This window comes from Gopherus flavomarginatus, chromosome 7 (genome assembly GCF_025201925.1).
Source record: "Gopherus flavomarginatus isolate rGopFla2 chromosome 7, rGopFla2.mat.asm, whole genome shotgun sequence".
NCBI classification, from domain to species: Eukaryota; Metazoa; Chordata; order Testudines; family Testudinidae; genus Gopherus; species Gopherus flavomarginatus.
The window spans coordinates 58,133,608-58,150,285 of record NC_066623.1 but is presented as its reverse complement, the minus strand read 5'-3'; the positions used below and the strand labels follow the sequence as shown (position 1 = coordinate 58,150,285).

The following is a 16,678-nucleotide window of genomic DNA, read 5'->3' as shown; positions in this document are numbered from 1 at the left end:
AAACGTGCAGGTCATAGTGGATGGCTTTGCTGCAATGGGATTCCCTAACTGTGGTGGGGCGATAGATGGAACCCATATCCCTATCTTGGCACCGGAGCACCAGGGCACCCAGTACATAAACCGCAAGGGGTACTTTTCAATGGTGCTGCAAGCACTGGTGGATCACAAGGGACGTTTCACCAACATCCATGTGGGATGGCCAGGAAGGGTTCATGACGCTCTCGTCTTCAGAAGCACTGCTCTGTTTAAACTGCTGCAGCAAGGGAATTACTTCCCAGACCAGAAAATAACAGTTTGGGATGTTGAAATGCCTATAGTTATCTTGGGGGACCCAGCCTACCCCTTGATGCCATGGCTCATGAAGCCATACACAGGCAGCCTGGACAATGGTCAGGAGCTGTTCAACTACAGGCTGAGCAAGTGCAGGATGGTGGTAGAATGTGCATTTGGCCATTTAAAGGCGCGCTGGCGCACATTACTGACTCGCTCAGACCTCAGCCAAACCATTGTCCCCTTTGTTATTGCTGCTTGCTGCGTGCTCCACAATCTCTGTGAGAGTAAGGGGGAGACTTTTATGGTGGGGTGGGAGGCTGAGGCAAATCACCTGGCTGCTGATTACGCGCAGCCAGGCACCAGGGCGATTAGAAGAGCACACCAGGAAGCGGTGCGCATCAGAGAAGCTTTGAAAATGAGTTTCATCACGGGCCAGGGTACGGTGTAACTGCTGTGTTTGTTTCCCCTTCATGAATGCCCCCCCTTTATTGACTCCTTCCCTGTAAGCAACCCACCCTCCCCCTTCGATTACAGCTTGCTTAAGGAAATAAAGTCTCTATCGTTTAAAAATCATGTATTCATTATTAAAAAGTAATTATAAAAAGAGGCAGAGAACTGACAAGGTATCCCGGGTGTCGTTTGGGAGGAGGATAGGAGGGAAGGAAAAGGCCATTAAATACATTTCAATGTAATGACAGCCTTTGGTTGGACTGTCCACTGGGGTGGAGTGGGCGGGTGCATGATGCCTTCCCCCACGCGTTCTTACACATCTGGGTGAGGAAAATATGGAACATGGTGAGTGGTGAGGGTGGTTACACAGGGGCTGTCCCTCCTATCCTCACGTTGGTCCCTCCTGTCCTCACGTTCACTGGCATCTTTCCTGTATTTTGCTACCACGTCCTTCCACTCATTCAGATGAGTTCTTTCATTGCGGGTTACTTCCATGATTTCCGAGAACATTTCGTCTCGCGTCTTCTTTTTCCTCCGCCTTATCTGAGATAGCCTTCGGGATGGAGTAGGGAGGCTTGAAAAATGTGCAGCTGCGTGAGGGAGGGAAAAAAGGGAGAGAAGTATTTAAAAAGATACTTTTTACAGAACAATGGTTAAACTCTTTCACAGTGAACAACACTATTCACCTTACATAGCACATGTGATTTCACTACAAGATCGCATTTTGCATCTTAATATTGAGTGCCTGCGGCTCTGGTGCTACAGATCTCACAGACGCAGGTCCGGGCATCAGAATTCAGCTTGCATGCGGCCATGGTAAGCCATTGTCTTTCGGCTTCTCCAGCCTTCATATACACAGTGTCCTCTGATGCTTCTTTCCTGTTAACATGCAGCAGCAGAAGCCATCCCCCACATCCAATTCTCTAGGATGATTGCTTTACCCCTCCCCCCCCCCACCGCATGGCTGGTATCGTGGAAATCACTGCTAATCACCCCCCTTTCCGCCCCCCACCGCGTGGCTGGTAGCTGGGACAATTCCTGCTAGCTAAGCACAAAAAATCTTAGCGCTATCCTTCCTCCCCTCCCTCCGCTTGGCTACGTGCAAGGAAGGATTTCTTTTAAGCAACAGCCCAGTAGGAAAATGGCCATCTCTGTCCCCTTAATTAAATTCCTGAATTTCAACCAGGTTACCATGAACGATATCACTCTGCTGATGATAACAGAGCGAGATAAAGAATGGATGTTTCTTGAATGCCAGCAATCACCGGGACCATACACAGCTATGCTTTGTCATGCAATGATACCCGATTACTTGCTACATGCATGGTGTGGTAAAGTGTCCTACCATGGTGGATGGAACAAGGCTGCCTTGTCCAGAAACCTTCTGTAAAGGCTTTTGGAGTACCACCAGGAGTGCTTCATGGAGATATCCCTGGAGGATTTCCGCTCCATCCCCAGACATGTTAACAAACTTTTCCAGTAACTTTACTGGCCGCGAATGCATCCCAAGCCCTTATGGCAAATCAATCATTAAAAAACGCTTGCTTTTAAACCATGTTTTATATCTACAAAGGTACACTCACCAGAGGTCACTTCCATGGCTTCACTGTCTAGGCTAGTGGCTTGGGAGGGCTGGGAGGGTAATTCTGTCTGAGTCACAAAAAGCTCCTGGCTGTTGGGGCTAATGGAGTGCTGTGTGCGCGCTGCAAGGTCGTCCTCCTCTTCCTCCTCGTCCTCCTCATCTTCCCCCTCTGCAGAATCCTCAGCCATGGTTGAGATTACAACCCCCACCTCGCAATCCATGGACAGGGTTAGGGTAGTGGTGGCGCAGCCCCCTAAAATTGCATGCAGCTCAGTGTAGAAGCAGCATGTTTTCGGCCCTGACCTGGACCTTCCGTTTGCTTCTTTGGTTTTCTAGTAGGCTTGTCTGAGCTCCTTAACTTTCACTCTGCACTGCACTGAGTCCCTGGTGTGGCCTTTGGCCATCATAGCCTTGGAAATTTTTTCAAATATTTTTCATTTCGTCTTTTGGAAAGGAGTTCTGTTAGCAATGAATCCTCTCCCCATATAGCGATCAGATCCAGTACCTCCCGAGCGGTCCATGCTAGAGCTCTTTTTCGATTCTCAGGAGACTGCATTGCTACCTGTGCTGATGAGCTCTGCGTGGTCACTTGTGCTGATCACAGCTCCACGCTGGCCAAACAGGAAATGAAATTCAAAAGTTCGCAGGGCTTTTCCTGTATACCTGGCCAGTGCATCCGAGTTCAGATGCTGTCCAGAGCGGTCACAGTGGTGCACTGTGGGATACCGCCCTGAGGCCAATACCGTCGATTTGCAGCCACACTAACCCTAATCCGATATGGTAATATCGATTTTAGCACTACTCCTCTCGTTGGGGAGGAGTACAGAAACCGATGTAAAGAGCCCTTTATATCGATATAAAGGGCCTCGTAGTGTGGACGGGTGCGGCGTTAAATCGGTTTAACGCTGCTAAAATCGGTTTAAACGCGTAGTGCAGACCAGGCCTTAGAGACTAACAAATTTATTTGAGCATAAGCTTTCATGGGCTACAGCCCACTTCATAGAATGGAACATACAGTAATAATATACATATACACATACAGAGAACATTAAAAGGTGGACGTTACCATACCAACTCTAAGAGGGTAATTAATTAAGATGAGCTAGTATCAGCAGGAGAAAAAAACGTTTGTAGTGATAATCAAGATGGCCCATTTCAGACAGGTGACAAGAAGGTGTGAGGATACTTAACATGGTGAAATAGATGCAATTTGTATAATGACCCAGCCACTCCCAGTCTCTATTCAAGCCCAAGTTAATGTTATCTAGTTTGAAAATTAATTCCATTTCAGCAGTTTCTCCTTGGATTCTGTTTTTGAAGTTTTTCTGTGCAAAATTGCCACCTTTACGTCTGTTACTTAGTGACCAGAGAGGTTGAAGTGTTCTGCTACTGGTTTTTGAATGTTATGATTCCCGATGCCAGATTTGTGTCCATTTATTCTTTTGCGTAGAGACTGTCCAGTTTGGCCAATGTACATGGCAGAGGGGCATTGCTGGAACATGATGGCATATATCACACTGGTAGATATGCAGGTGAATGAGCCCCTGATGGAGTGGCTGATGTGATTAGGTCCTATGATGGTGTCACTTGAATAGATATGTGGACCGACTTGGCATCGGGCTTTGTTGCAAGGATAGGTTCCTAATAATAATTTCAGTCCACCTTAACCCTCATATTTGCTGACTGGTTCAAGGATAAATATTGCATGTATGAGAGAGAGACACGCATCCAATATCTATTTAAAAAAAAAAAGCTGATGCTCTAAGGAGTTCTGATTATCTAGTGATATGGGAGAGTCTGAATGATCAGAACTACTGTAGATCAAAATGGTGCTATTTCCTTATTAGTCTGTGTCCTTGTCCTGGGGTTAATCATTACTTTGAGGAGATTATCTACATCAACCTACCATATCCTCTTTAGCACTTTGAAAACTTTGATCATATCTGTTCTTTAGCCATGTTTATCCTGCAGGCTTTCCACATAATTAACTTGGTATACCTCTTTGGGATGTCTATTGCCTCCTTCTGGACCTTTTCTATCTCAGCAATATTTGTTTGAAAATGAGGATGCGAAAATATATTTTATATACCATACTTTGCTACTGATCAGTCTTCTTTCCATGATATGGTACCTACATCTGGCACAAAACAGTTGTCAAATTATTTTAAAAATTGGGAATATTTTTAAAGTGGGGTTTTGCTTGTCCAAATAGTCAAGCGGAAAATAACTTGCAGTGACCAAAATTAACTTTGTGAACTGATTGATGTCAGACTGAAGGCATTTTAAATCACTTCAAACACTGTTACTGGGCTAATAATCATATAGCTCATTACATCTGACCTCATGAATGCTGAGATAACCAACTCATGTGGCAAGGCGTAAACTGATAACCTATGGGAGTCAGAAAGATCATATCACCTCACTCCCTTCCTAAGTACTGATGGAACAATAAGTTGGGTACATTATTCTTTTGTGAGAGTTTCCAAAGCATCAGCTCATGGGACACTCCTAGAAGCAGGATATTGGATTAGATGAACCAAAATCTGATCCATGAAACCCATCTCTTTCTTTGTTCTTCTCCCTAAGTACTGTAGGTTTTGTCACATTTCCATTTCTTAGTGTCAGATTTGTAATATTTTTCATGGTTTTTAGATGCTAAGTAGATGCAATGCCTCATTTCTAGCTAAACAGTTTAACACATATGTAAAGCCTGACATACTTTTTAAATCAATATGTGCTGCATGTTTATCTGAGCTGTTCTCATTTCCCATCTGAAAAAGCTTCCAACCCTACTCACCTAATTCATTCTCTTGTTCTCTAGCTCTCACCTAATTCCAAATTCCCATATTCATTTTATTTTTAATAACATTTTCCACCATAAAAGTGTAGAAGTGTAGAAAGCCTGGTTTCTTGCATCAATCTCTTTTGTTATTGAACTATATCACATTTGTCAATTTAGATATGAAAATGGTATCAGAACCAAATGAAAACGATTCCTTGATTTTTTTTCTTCTCATGCAAAATCTGTCTTATAAATTCTGTCTTTCAGAGTATTTTATAACAGCAGTTCCATTTCTCAGCCTATCAGTAACAACCAGATAAAGCTAGTTTTATATGGAATAGCAATTTGTATGATGCTCTGAGTAAAGAATTATGGCAACATTACTCACAGATGAAAGGAAGGCATCAAATTCACATCCTCCAGAGCAAACATATTAACTTTGAAACTACAGTGTTTCAAATGGAAGAAATGTGGAAGGGGTGGGATTTTCCTGAATCCAGGCAAACTGAGCATCAGTCCACCCAATCCCTGCTACTTCACAGGTCCTGTTTAATTAATGCCCATTCAGAACGAAAACAACCAAACTACACACTCAGTTAGGAACTTGCTGGGGACAATCCACTAAATACCACCACTAGATCCTGCTAGAGCCAGATGTATTTATGATGAAATTCTGCACTCAAATACTCTAGCATGATTCCCAGTGTAGTAGTACCACATCACTTCTATTGCTTCTGCTGCCACTCAGGTGAAGTGGGATTTACTCAGTCTGAACTCAGTAGGAATGTTATCTCAGTATTTACCTCAGCATGCAAAATACTATGAAGCCACCCTACGGAGACCATTTCAATCCATTAGCTGAAATAGCCTTCACAGTCCTCCATGTCCCACTGTGGCCTGGTCAACACTTAAAACATAGGTTGACATAGCTATGGGACTTAGGGATGTGAAAAATCTACATCCCTGAGTGCCACAGCTATACCAACATAACCCCCAGAGTTGCAGTAGCTATGTCAATGGAAAAATGCTTCAGTTGACCTAACTACTGTCACTTGGGGAGATAGTATTCCTAAAGCAATGAAAAAAAAAACCCTCTTCTGTCGTCATAGTCTGCATCTACACCACAGGATTACAGTGGTATAGCTATGGAGCTGTAGCTATGCCACTGCAGCACCCTGGATAGTGTAGTCGTGTTCAATGGGAGAGAAAAAAGGGATTATGTCTTCTGGCCCTGCCCCTCCCCAACACAGCCCCTGTGTACTGCACAGAGAGGTCTTTGTGGATGGAGTCAGGCTGTGACTGCAGCTTTTGTGCAATCCCCAGAATCCTACCCTGCAGAGTAGTACCACATCACTTCTATTGCTTCTGCTGCCACTCAGGTGAAATGGGATTTACTCAGTCTGAACTCAGTAGGAATGTTATCTCAGTATTTACCTCAGGATTTGGCCCCTCATTAATATATTTCACTAATAGAAAAGTGAATAAAATATATTAGAGTATTCAATATTATTTCAAACTACTATGTTTATCTTATGTATCTAAATACCAGTTTGGATGACATATTTATAGGCTCACATTTGAAAGCCGAGTCCACGGAATGTAACACACATGCGTGTCAATACTATACCCTGTCCTTGCAGTATAATGAATTTATGACGGGCTCACTAACTACAGTCATATAGCCAATGAAGCCAGAAGTAGCCAATGAAGCTGAAAAGTACCACCCATGGGCTATTCAGGACGGCTCAGATAGTGATGTTCCTTGGAGTACCCAGACTCCTAAGTCACTTTGTTACCCCCCCACCAACCTCTACAGCAAGGGAGTCTTGCCTGTGCCTACCTGGGTGCCAGCTCCCTAATAACACCAGGCTTTCAGCCACTCAAACATACTTCTCTTAGCTATGCCAGTCCTGCCTTTGCCTTGCAGGTTAACAATAAATGCACCCTAGCCCCCAAGTCCCTTGGAATTGTTTCCCTGTGATATCCAGCCCCTGACACTGGCTACTCTCAGGAATCTCAGATTCTCTGGCCCCAAGGGAGCAGTGTACCCCAGTTTACTAGTTTTACTTTAAAGCATTGCTCTTGTATAACACACAGCATTTGTAATAAAACAAAGGAAGGTTTATTTAAGAAAGAATAGAGATTCAATTTGAAACAAGACAGAGTGATGGCAACAAATGTTTACAAAATAAAAGAAATTTATAAAAGGCTAAACTTAATCTACTCTTACCAAAAGCTACCTTTCCTGTCTAAAAATGTAGGATTTCCCCTCAAATTTCAGTCTATTGCAGAGCTGGCTGGCTTTGCAGGAAGAAGGATCCAATTTTTCATGAGAACATCTCTACTCATGAGAACATCTCAGTAAAAGGATACAAAGTACCTTTCCCCATCCTGTGTTACACTGAAACTGACTTTTATCTTTACTCATAGGCAGAGCGATTTTCTATCTGTTGTACTGTTCCCTCTTTTTTGTTTTAACCTCTGAGTGGTTTCAATTGGTGGAAGTGGTCTCTGATGATTTTTCCATTGGAAGTGTTAGGATGGAGAAAGGCTAACCTTGCATTACATACCGGCTAATCAGGGTAGGGTGACAATTCCCTCCTGCTAGAATGGGTCTTCACTAAGACATATTATCCCCTGGGGACTAACTTCTACTCTAAGTCCATAAAGCAAATTTTCCATATAGTTACATTATACTTAAGGTTCAGATTTTGTCATGGTTATTTTTAGCAAAAGTCACAGACAGGTTGCAGGCAATAAACAAAAATTCATGGAAGCCTGAGGCCTTTCCGTGACTTTTACTAACAATAATGGGGAGGTGCTGACGGGGACTGAAGCCCGAGCCCCACAGAGATGGAGATGGGGACTGAGAGCCCAAGCCTTGGCGAGGGGAGGGAGGCTCCAGCTCTTGCCACTGCTCCAGCAGCTCAGTACACCAGGGCTTACGCCGCTGGTAGTTGACAGCTCCGGAACCAGGAATGGGGCTGAAGCTGAAAATGTCATGGAGGTCTCTGAAAGTCACGGAACCTGTGACTTCTGTGACCTCCATGACAAAATCTTATCTTAGTTTTTCCTTTTATATTACCAGATATACATCTCACAGTGATTATGAGTAAGGCTCCATGTTAGTCACAGAGGTCATGGAAGTCATGGATTCCATGACTTTTTGTGACCTCTGCAGAGGCTGATGTGCCTGGCCTGGGGCCACCTAAGCAGCTCGGGCAGGCCAGGGCCAGGCACACCAGCTGCTGCTGTGGCAGTCTCGGGGGCCCCCCATCTCTCCAGCAGCAGGAATTTGGGTGTGGGGGGGCTCACGGCTGGGGATTGGGATGTGGGGTGGTGCTTACCTGGAGGGAGTGGCTCCCCTCCCTCAGCTCCTAGCTCCACGTGCTGCCTCTGCCAGCAGGCACTGCTCCCACAGCTCCCGTTGGTCACGGTTCCCAGCAAATGGAAGCTGCAGAACTGGGGCTTGGGGCGGAGCGGAGGCAGCATGTGGAGCTCAGGAGCTGGGTGGGGAGCCTATCCCAGCCCTGCCAAACCCCCATCTGAGCACCCATGCCCCCTCCCCACCAGTCACACAACCCCGAGCACCTGCGGTGTTCGCCCGCCCCCCCACCCCCACAGGCCAGGCCCCCTGCAGCACCTGTGGTGCCCCCCTGGCCATCCCCCCACCAAATTTTAGTCAGGATATATAGTAAAAGTTATGGACAGGTCACAGACCAAGAATTTCCATTTACTGTCCATGACCTGTCTGTGACTTTTACTAAAAATACCCGTGACTAAAACTTAGCTTTAATTGAGTCTTATTAAGTCACAAGCTTTCTGCAGATACCTTATATGTTATGCTTTATGGGTAAATATTCTGCAAGACATGTTTGGTGCAGTGAGTTTGTCAGGTCTGAGGTAAGAGTTGTTCACAAAGAACAGGGGACCCTTTGTAAAGAGGCATTGGTGTCACATCCAATTTGAATTTCTTCTCTCACATGCTCAGTCAAAGTAACAGATTCATGCTCTTTGTGACTTCCAACTCCAAACTGACCTGGGGGAAATTGAACTAGAAAAGATGGATGGAGTGGGCATTGGAAAGTTGCTGTGGAGATTTGACATGGTTATCATGTTCTACAGTACCTAGCTGCCCACTTCAACATACATTTGGAAGTGTGAGTGGTGGAGGGACAACTTATAATACAGTAACTTTTCTTTTGGTGGACTATTCAGTTACTCATCAACTTTGGGAAAAAGAATACCATTACTTCTGTGCGTTAATCATATGTGGTGAGTGAGCTAGGTCACAAGCCAGCCACAAGAGTTGATGAAATACTGTATAAACTCTGTCTCCTTCAGTCTGTCACCATCTTCCTGCAGTCCCTTTAATGCTGTCAAAACCTCCTGAGGTTCTGGTTCCCATTTAGTACATTTTTAAAATTCATGGGTTTGATGGGAATTTTCAAGAACTCAGACTCTGTGTGTTGACTTGGGAAGAAAACTAGAAGATGCACAGAAAATTTAAAAGCCAGATTTCTGAGTGAAAGAGAGATTCTCTTCACAACCAGAAATACGATTATTTAAATCTTCCACTCTTAAATCATATAGTGAAGTCATTTGTTTATTTTATTTTCTACTTCCCTGTTAAGTGTGAGGCTCTTTACAGACTTCTTGCTGGGTCTGATGTAATTTGATGGCACATCAAGAGATATTTACTTTAATATTGATGGGAAGTTTCCTGGAGCAGAAAAACCATAACTCCTGACCTAGGACATTACCAAAACAATATCCATTGTTCCATTAGTTCCAGCAGATACATTAAATACTGGATATAAATGAGTGTTGGGATGTCAAGCAGATTATAACTACACAAAAAAAGAAACCACCACTGTTACCAAAGCCAGCAGGGAAGCTGAAGAGGCAAAAATACTTTGATATATGCATGAAATGTTGACCTTGAAACATGATTATGACAAGCATTTGCACTGCATTATGGGATTGTATCCATAGGCAGAATTGCTACAAAACATGGCTCTGGGGCAAGAATATGGCAGGTAAACAAAAATAATCTGTGTGAAGATAATTGGAGGGCACAGCATAGAAGGCACAGCTTCAGGGAATGGACGTGCCATTACTGAAAGCAGACCTCACCACTTTCTGCAGACCCACAAAGATGGTGGCAACTTACTTGGCATAGAATCAGTAGTAATTTTTACAGATAGTCCAAACTGGACCATGGGTAAACTGTATAGGAAAGTATAACAACCCACCTCCCCGAGAACTTTGTTCCCCTTCTAATACTGAAACCATTTTGGTTTAAGGTCTGAAAATGTTCAATTAGATTTATCCCGAACAGTTTTACCCACCTGATCTCCACTTGTTACAAGTAGCACCCAAATGCACTGTAAATGAAAGCGATTAGATGGAAAAGAGTCTACTTTGAATATGGTTTTCGAAAGCATCTAAGTGATTTAGGAGCTCAAGTCCTTTTGAAAGGCAATGGGATTTGTGCTCTTAATCTCACCCTTTGGGCAGAACCACTTTCACTGGTCCCCCTTTCTAGACAGTCAGACAGTTCCCCTGCTTGCTGAGGTGAGTCTTTTACACAGAAAAAAGGAGCACAACCATTGAAAATATAGGAGACTGTATAACCACAAAAATGGGCAAGAACCTCAGAGGTAGATGTAGTACACAAAACTACTTAAATTCTTTTTTAAACTGACCAGATTTCTGACCTCTGGTGTCCCTTTAAATCTGGGTTTTCATTTACTGCATGAAATCTCTGCTTCTCTGTGAAAGAAATGAAAGTAATTCTTCCTGAAGCTCCTTCAGGCACTAATAGCGAGACAGCTGTAGCTATGTCTCTCTCGCTCTCTCTCTCTCTTTCTGGGTGTCAGTGTACATTGCTGCCTAGTTTTGTGCAGCTCCATGTGTGACATTTCTCTGCAGCGAGAACTCATCAGTGATTCCCCTCAGAATGCAGTAGGAGTAGGTGAGAGGGAGAGAAGGTTGGAGCCTATCCCTTGCAGCATGCAGAAGTGGGAAGGTAGAAGAAAGCAGAGGTGTCTGGGAAGCCCGAAGAAGACAGTGGTGACTAGGGTATTAGATGGAATTGAAGCAACATATGCTTGAGGGAGCCCTGGAGCTTGTGGCGGGGCAGGGCAGAAGACCCTAGGGCAGCCTGAGGGGGTGATGGCAGGAGACTGGCAATGTGGGGAACTGATAGGTGATATTTCTGACACAGTCTCCCTACTCTGTCTCTGCTTCCTTTACTGCCTGTGAGCCCCTTCAAGCCTGTGCACTCCTGAGCCCATTCCCCCTCATGATTCCCTCAGTTCCCCACCACCAAGGCCATGAATCAGCCAACAGCTGCCAACTCCTCCTCCTCCCTGGATGCTCCACACTAGCTGGGTGCCAGCAGAGGCAAAATGACAGTCTCCCTGCTCTAAGTACCTGTGCCTGCAGGGGCAGAAAGGAGTCACTGCAGTACAATCCCTGCTCAGTTACTGCAGCCCTGCATGAGGGGAAATGTGCATGTGAAGCTTGGTAGCTCCGAATCCACTGGCTTTGTGTGCATGTGTGACAATGCCCTCTAGCAACTAGTCCACAGAGAGATTAAGGGACTTCCTAGTACCTTCAGTTAAACCATCTCAAGTGGCACACGCCTGTGTTTTGAGCTGAAGAACAGTTTGACTCCCCAGGAACATATGTTCAAGAGAGGTTGGGATTGATCTAGTAATTGTTCCTGTTGCCTGCCACACATGAGTTGGTTACGCTGGCTCAATGCTTATATAAGAGACCTTCAGAGACAGTTGCAGCCACATGGCTCCCTCATTACAGCAAGTAAGCTGGTTAGAAAATAGTTTGTAACTTCTGTCCCTGGGTTTCCCCAGCCTGGGGATGTCACAGGAAAGATGGTGGCCACCAGCAGGAGACTCCATGATGACCATTTTAACTCAGACCATTATATCCAAACACAATTCTCAGTTCATTCAGAAGAGCTTCTCCTGCTGAGTCCTATGCTGAAGGAAGTACCGGATGTTTTCCATGTTAAAGGCATGTGCATTTTGTGGAGAAACCTTTTGTTGCCTTAAGGCAGGATTCCTCTGTCTGCACAGGAATCCCTTGGCAACATCACAGGAATACAATGTCTCAGTGACTCCCTCAGTAACTGCCATGCACAGCCCAGGTTCCATGGCTCCCATAAGGTTGTTTTCTGCAAATGAACTTGCCACCTGTTGATGGAAACTTTCCATTGACTTTCGTGCAAACCTGACTTGTACGCACAATATCAAGCGAAAGAATCAACAAGAAACCTGACTATACACATATATGCTAATGCACTGTAACTTGCTTGACAGCTACAGCCACTCAGTGAACATCTCCTAAAAAGGCTGAGAAGTTGGTGCCTTCTAATTAGACAAATTTAACTGGCTCCTGTTTCAGACAGAGATCTTTGAAGTAATATTTAGAGTGGAGATTGTTAGGATTTGTCAGGCTGCAGCTGGGCACGGGGGGATGGACCACTAAGGCAACATGTGCTGATCCTTCCAAATTGTTGCAAGTCTCCTGATTTATTCCCCATCCCCATACACTTGTCAGTGCATTGACAAACTCTGGGTTTTAGAGTCCCTGAAATGTTTTTAAATATTGCACTTATTCCCTCTTGATCAGATGACAACTAAACATAGGCCCTACTGGGTGGTAATTCTCAGTTTGTACAGCAACACCAGTTAATTATAGCCAAGGTGATCGGCTGCAAAACCTTTTGTTTCTGAATGTTAGTCAAATGCTGCAACTAACTTACCGGCAACAAACTGTACATTATAAAGCTCTCCAGAGTTATCATCAGAAACAGCATCACATTCTATCTTCACTGGATACTCTTCCCACTGTGGTACACTGCAGACTCCAATAATAGGGCTGCCCCTTTAATGAGGAGGAATTAGAGAACATTTGGGGGGAATATGGAGATTAAGATCAAATGCAATATGGTGTAGAGGAATGAGCACAGGGTTGGGAGTCAGGAAGTACTGACTTACTATGTGACTTAGGATAAGTCATTTCACCCCTCTGCAACACTTCCCCATCTGTAAAGTAGGGATAATCATGCACAGTAATTTACCTCCTTGGATTTACTAGCACAGCGGTTCTCAAATCTTTTTCATTCTGAGCCCCCTCCACCCCTCTCACAACAACATGCTATAAAAACTCCAGGGCCTGCCTCATCCACAACAACTCTTTTTCTGCATATCCATGAGATTAAAAGCCAGGGCTGACATTAGAGGGTAGCAAGTAGGGCAATTGCCTGGGGCCCCACAACATGGGGCCCACAAAGCTAAATTGTTCGAGCTTTGGCTTCAGCCCATGGCAGTGGGGCTCAGGCTTCAGCTTCAGCCCCATGCCGCCGAGAGTCTAACACCGGCCCTACTCTCTGGTTTATTTTGACAGACCCCCTGAAGCCTGCTCACAGCGCCCCCCCAGTGGGTACCAGACCCCTGGTTGAGAAACGTTGAACTAGTGAATATTATTCAGTAATTTGTATATAGGAAGCACTATATAAATGCAGAGAGCTGGGCCGGCCTTAGCATTTTTGAGACAGGCCTGTGAAAACAATGTTCCCCTGCACCTCCTAACTCAAATATTGTAGAAGATTAGGGTTGGAAGAGACTCAGGAGGTAATCTAGTCCAATCCCCCTGCTCAAAGCAGGATCAACCCCAGCTAAATTATCCCAGCCAGGGCTTTGTCAAGATAAGCCTTAAAAACCTCTAAGGATGGAGATTCCACCACCTCCCTGGGTAACCGATTTCAGTGCTCCACCACTCTCCTAGTGAAATAGTTTTTCCTAATATCCAACTTAGACCTCCCCCACTGCAACTTGAGACCATTGTTCCTTGTTCTGTCATCTGCCACCACTGAGAACAGCCTAGATCCATCCTCTTTGGAACCCCCTTCAGGTAGTTGAAGGCTGTTATCAAATCCCCCCCACTCTTCTCTTCTGCAGACTAAACAAGCCCAGTTCTCTCAGCCTCTCCTCATAAATTATGTGCCCCAGCCCCCTAAACATTTTTGTTGCCCTCCACTGGACTCTCTCCACGTCCTTTCTGTAGTGGATTTGTCCACATCCTTTCTGTAGTGGGGGGCCCAAAACTGGACACAATACTCCAGATGTGGCCTCACCAATGCCAAATAGAGGGGAATAATCACGTCCCTCGATCTGCTGGCATTGCTCCTACTAATGCAGCCCCATATGCTGTTAGCCTTCTTGGCAACAAGGGCACATTGCTGACTCATATCCAGCTTCTTGTCCATTGTAATCCCCAGGTCCCTTTCTGCAGAACTGCCACTTAGCTAGTCAGTCCCCAACCTGTAGTACCGCATGAGATTCTTCCATCCTAAATGCAGGACGCTGCACTTGTCCATGTTGAACCTCATCAGATTTCTTTTGGCTCAATCCTCCAATTTGTCTAAGTCACTCTGGACCCTACCCTACTTGCTGAGGGTGCAATCCATCTCATCATCCAGATCATTAATGAAGATGTTGAACAAAACCAGCCCCAGGACCAACCCCTGGGGCATTCCGCTTGATACCGGCTGCCAACTAGACATCGAGCTGTTGATCACTAACCATTGAGCCAGACAATCTAGCCAGCTTTCTATCCACCTTATAGTCCATTCATCCAATCCATACTTTTTTAATTTGTTGGCAAGAATACTGTGGGAGACCATATCAAAAGCTTTGCTGAAGTCAAGATATATCACATCCACCACTTTCTCCATATCCACAGAGCCAGTTATCTCATCATAGAAGGCAATCAGGTTGGTCAGGCATGCCTTGCCCTTGGTGAATTGATGAAATCCATGGTGAATATAATGGACTCTTGCCCCCTGTGATCACATCTCTATGAACATAACTGGTAGGGCGAGTGAGGTAGTTCTTTGGGATATACCCTAAACTCAGCAGACTCATTTTATATAAAGTATGGGTGTGTCTGTGTTGGTAACTCCCCACCTCCTGATTTAGAATAATAGGGTTAGTAATTCCCAGTGATTTAGAATAATAGGGTTAGAAGGGACACAAGGATCTAGATGAGCTTGTGCTGGGGTTGTCTGAATAAGACAGCTGTAGGTGGGAGAGATGGGGCTGTTCAGAAGGTTCTGGTGAATATTATAATGTTGTGCTTTACAAACATTAACTCTCCCGTCATGGCACTATCCCTTCCTTCATTCAACCCTGCAGAGGGCTCTCCCTGGGCTCAGAGATCCATGCATGAGGATGAAAGGGTCAGCAGGGGAAAGGTTAGGACTAAGGATGTACTTCTTTCAAATTGTTGTTCACCATACATGTAGGGAATCTGCTCAATTTGAGGCCATAATAAGTCCTGAGCAGAGTCACCTCTATATGTGGAGCCTTCCATTCCTTGCAAACAGTATACTCAACTGGGTAGATGGCTAGTATATCAAACACCTAATCAGGTGTCATTGATTGATATGGATCAGCATTAGCTTAGGGCAAAGCAAAGCAAGAGTATCAGAAGTTTAAAAAAAACAGACTTGCACAGAAACATTTGATTTATAATTTCCTATTAAAATCCTCTGAATGCAGATTAACTTCCTTTGCTCAATATTTAGTGTTGTTTCACCTGCCTTTGACCTATGCACGGAGTGAAGATTTTAGACTGCTACGGAAGCAAGTCCTCAAAGGATGCTGCTTGGTTTGAATACCTCCCTTGTTCAAATTTGCAGATGCTTTCCCTAAAGCAGCTGACACCCTCAAAAAATGTTAGCTTAAATGGTGGAGAGGCAGATTCCCTTTTCAGCTCTGTCTGGAGTCAGGTCCACAGATGCAAATAACAGCTCCAAAGAGATTGCTAAGCTCTCACTCTCCCTATGACATCCATCAATTTTCATTACACAAACAATATCTGATTTGGATAACAAACCATTTCTCTCCATTTCATCGACAGCTCAAACTAAAAACTTGTTTCTTAGCAAATTAAGCAGAACTCTTATTAGAGTGGGTGAGCACAGAGACAAACTCAGGCCAACAGCTAGGCCTGGGTGGTGGACTAGTTGTTATTCCATCATTCATTTTCACATAGTAAACAATATTCATTGACACACAGATACAAACATCACAGTGTCACTGTATCTGTTCCCAGCACCTCTTCCATCCCCGTCCCTTGCCTAAAATTGGGCCAGACTCCAAAGTATGGATCCACTCCCATACTTCTGTTCTTCCAATAACTGCCCACAGATATTTCCCTCCACTAATGATCCTCCAACTGCAGGATCTTTTGTTTTACCATGGCTGCCTCTCTGGTTCAGCACACCAATTGTTTTCTTCCCAGTGTTTCCAGCTGGGGGGGGGGGCTCCTGTCTGATCCATCTCCAAACATCTGGTTCATGACTTGTGAACTGGATTGAGAATGGGTAGTGGGAAAGCAGGTCACATGTGGAGTGCATGCTAGGGAATCAGAATAAGTTTCTAGATTGAGGTGGGCAAACTACGGCCTGAGGGCCAAATTTGGCCTGCCAGCCATTTTAATCCTGCCTTTGAGCTCCAGCTGGGGAGCAGAGTCTGGGGCTTGTCCTGCTTCGGAGC

The 16,678-nt window shown here is 44.7% G+C and overlaps 1 protein-coding gene across 1 annotated transcript in view; it reads right to left on the bottom strand.

The window, feature by feature from the left end:
* Nucleotides 1-1,110: 1,110 nt before the first annotated feature.
* The window catches only part of LOC127055870 (myb/SANT-like DNA-binding domain-containing protein 2), a 371,855-nt gene continuing 356,287 nt past the window's right edge, over nucleotides 1,111-16,678 (bottom strand). The window contains exon 2 of the mRNA XM_050963405.1: nucleotides 1,111-1,297. Within this exon, the coding sequence (XP_050819362.1) occupies nucleotides 1,263-1,297 (35 nt within the window). The 3' untranslated portion in view covers nucleotides 1,111-1,262. The remainder of the gene's footprint in view (nucleotides 1,298-16,678) is intronic.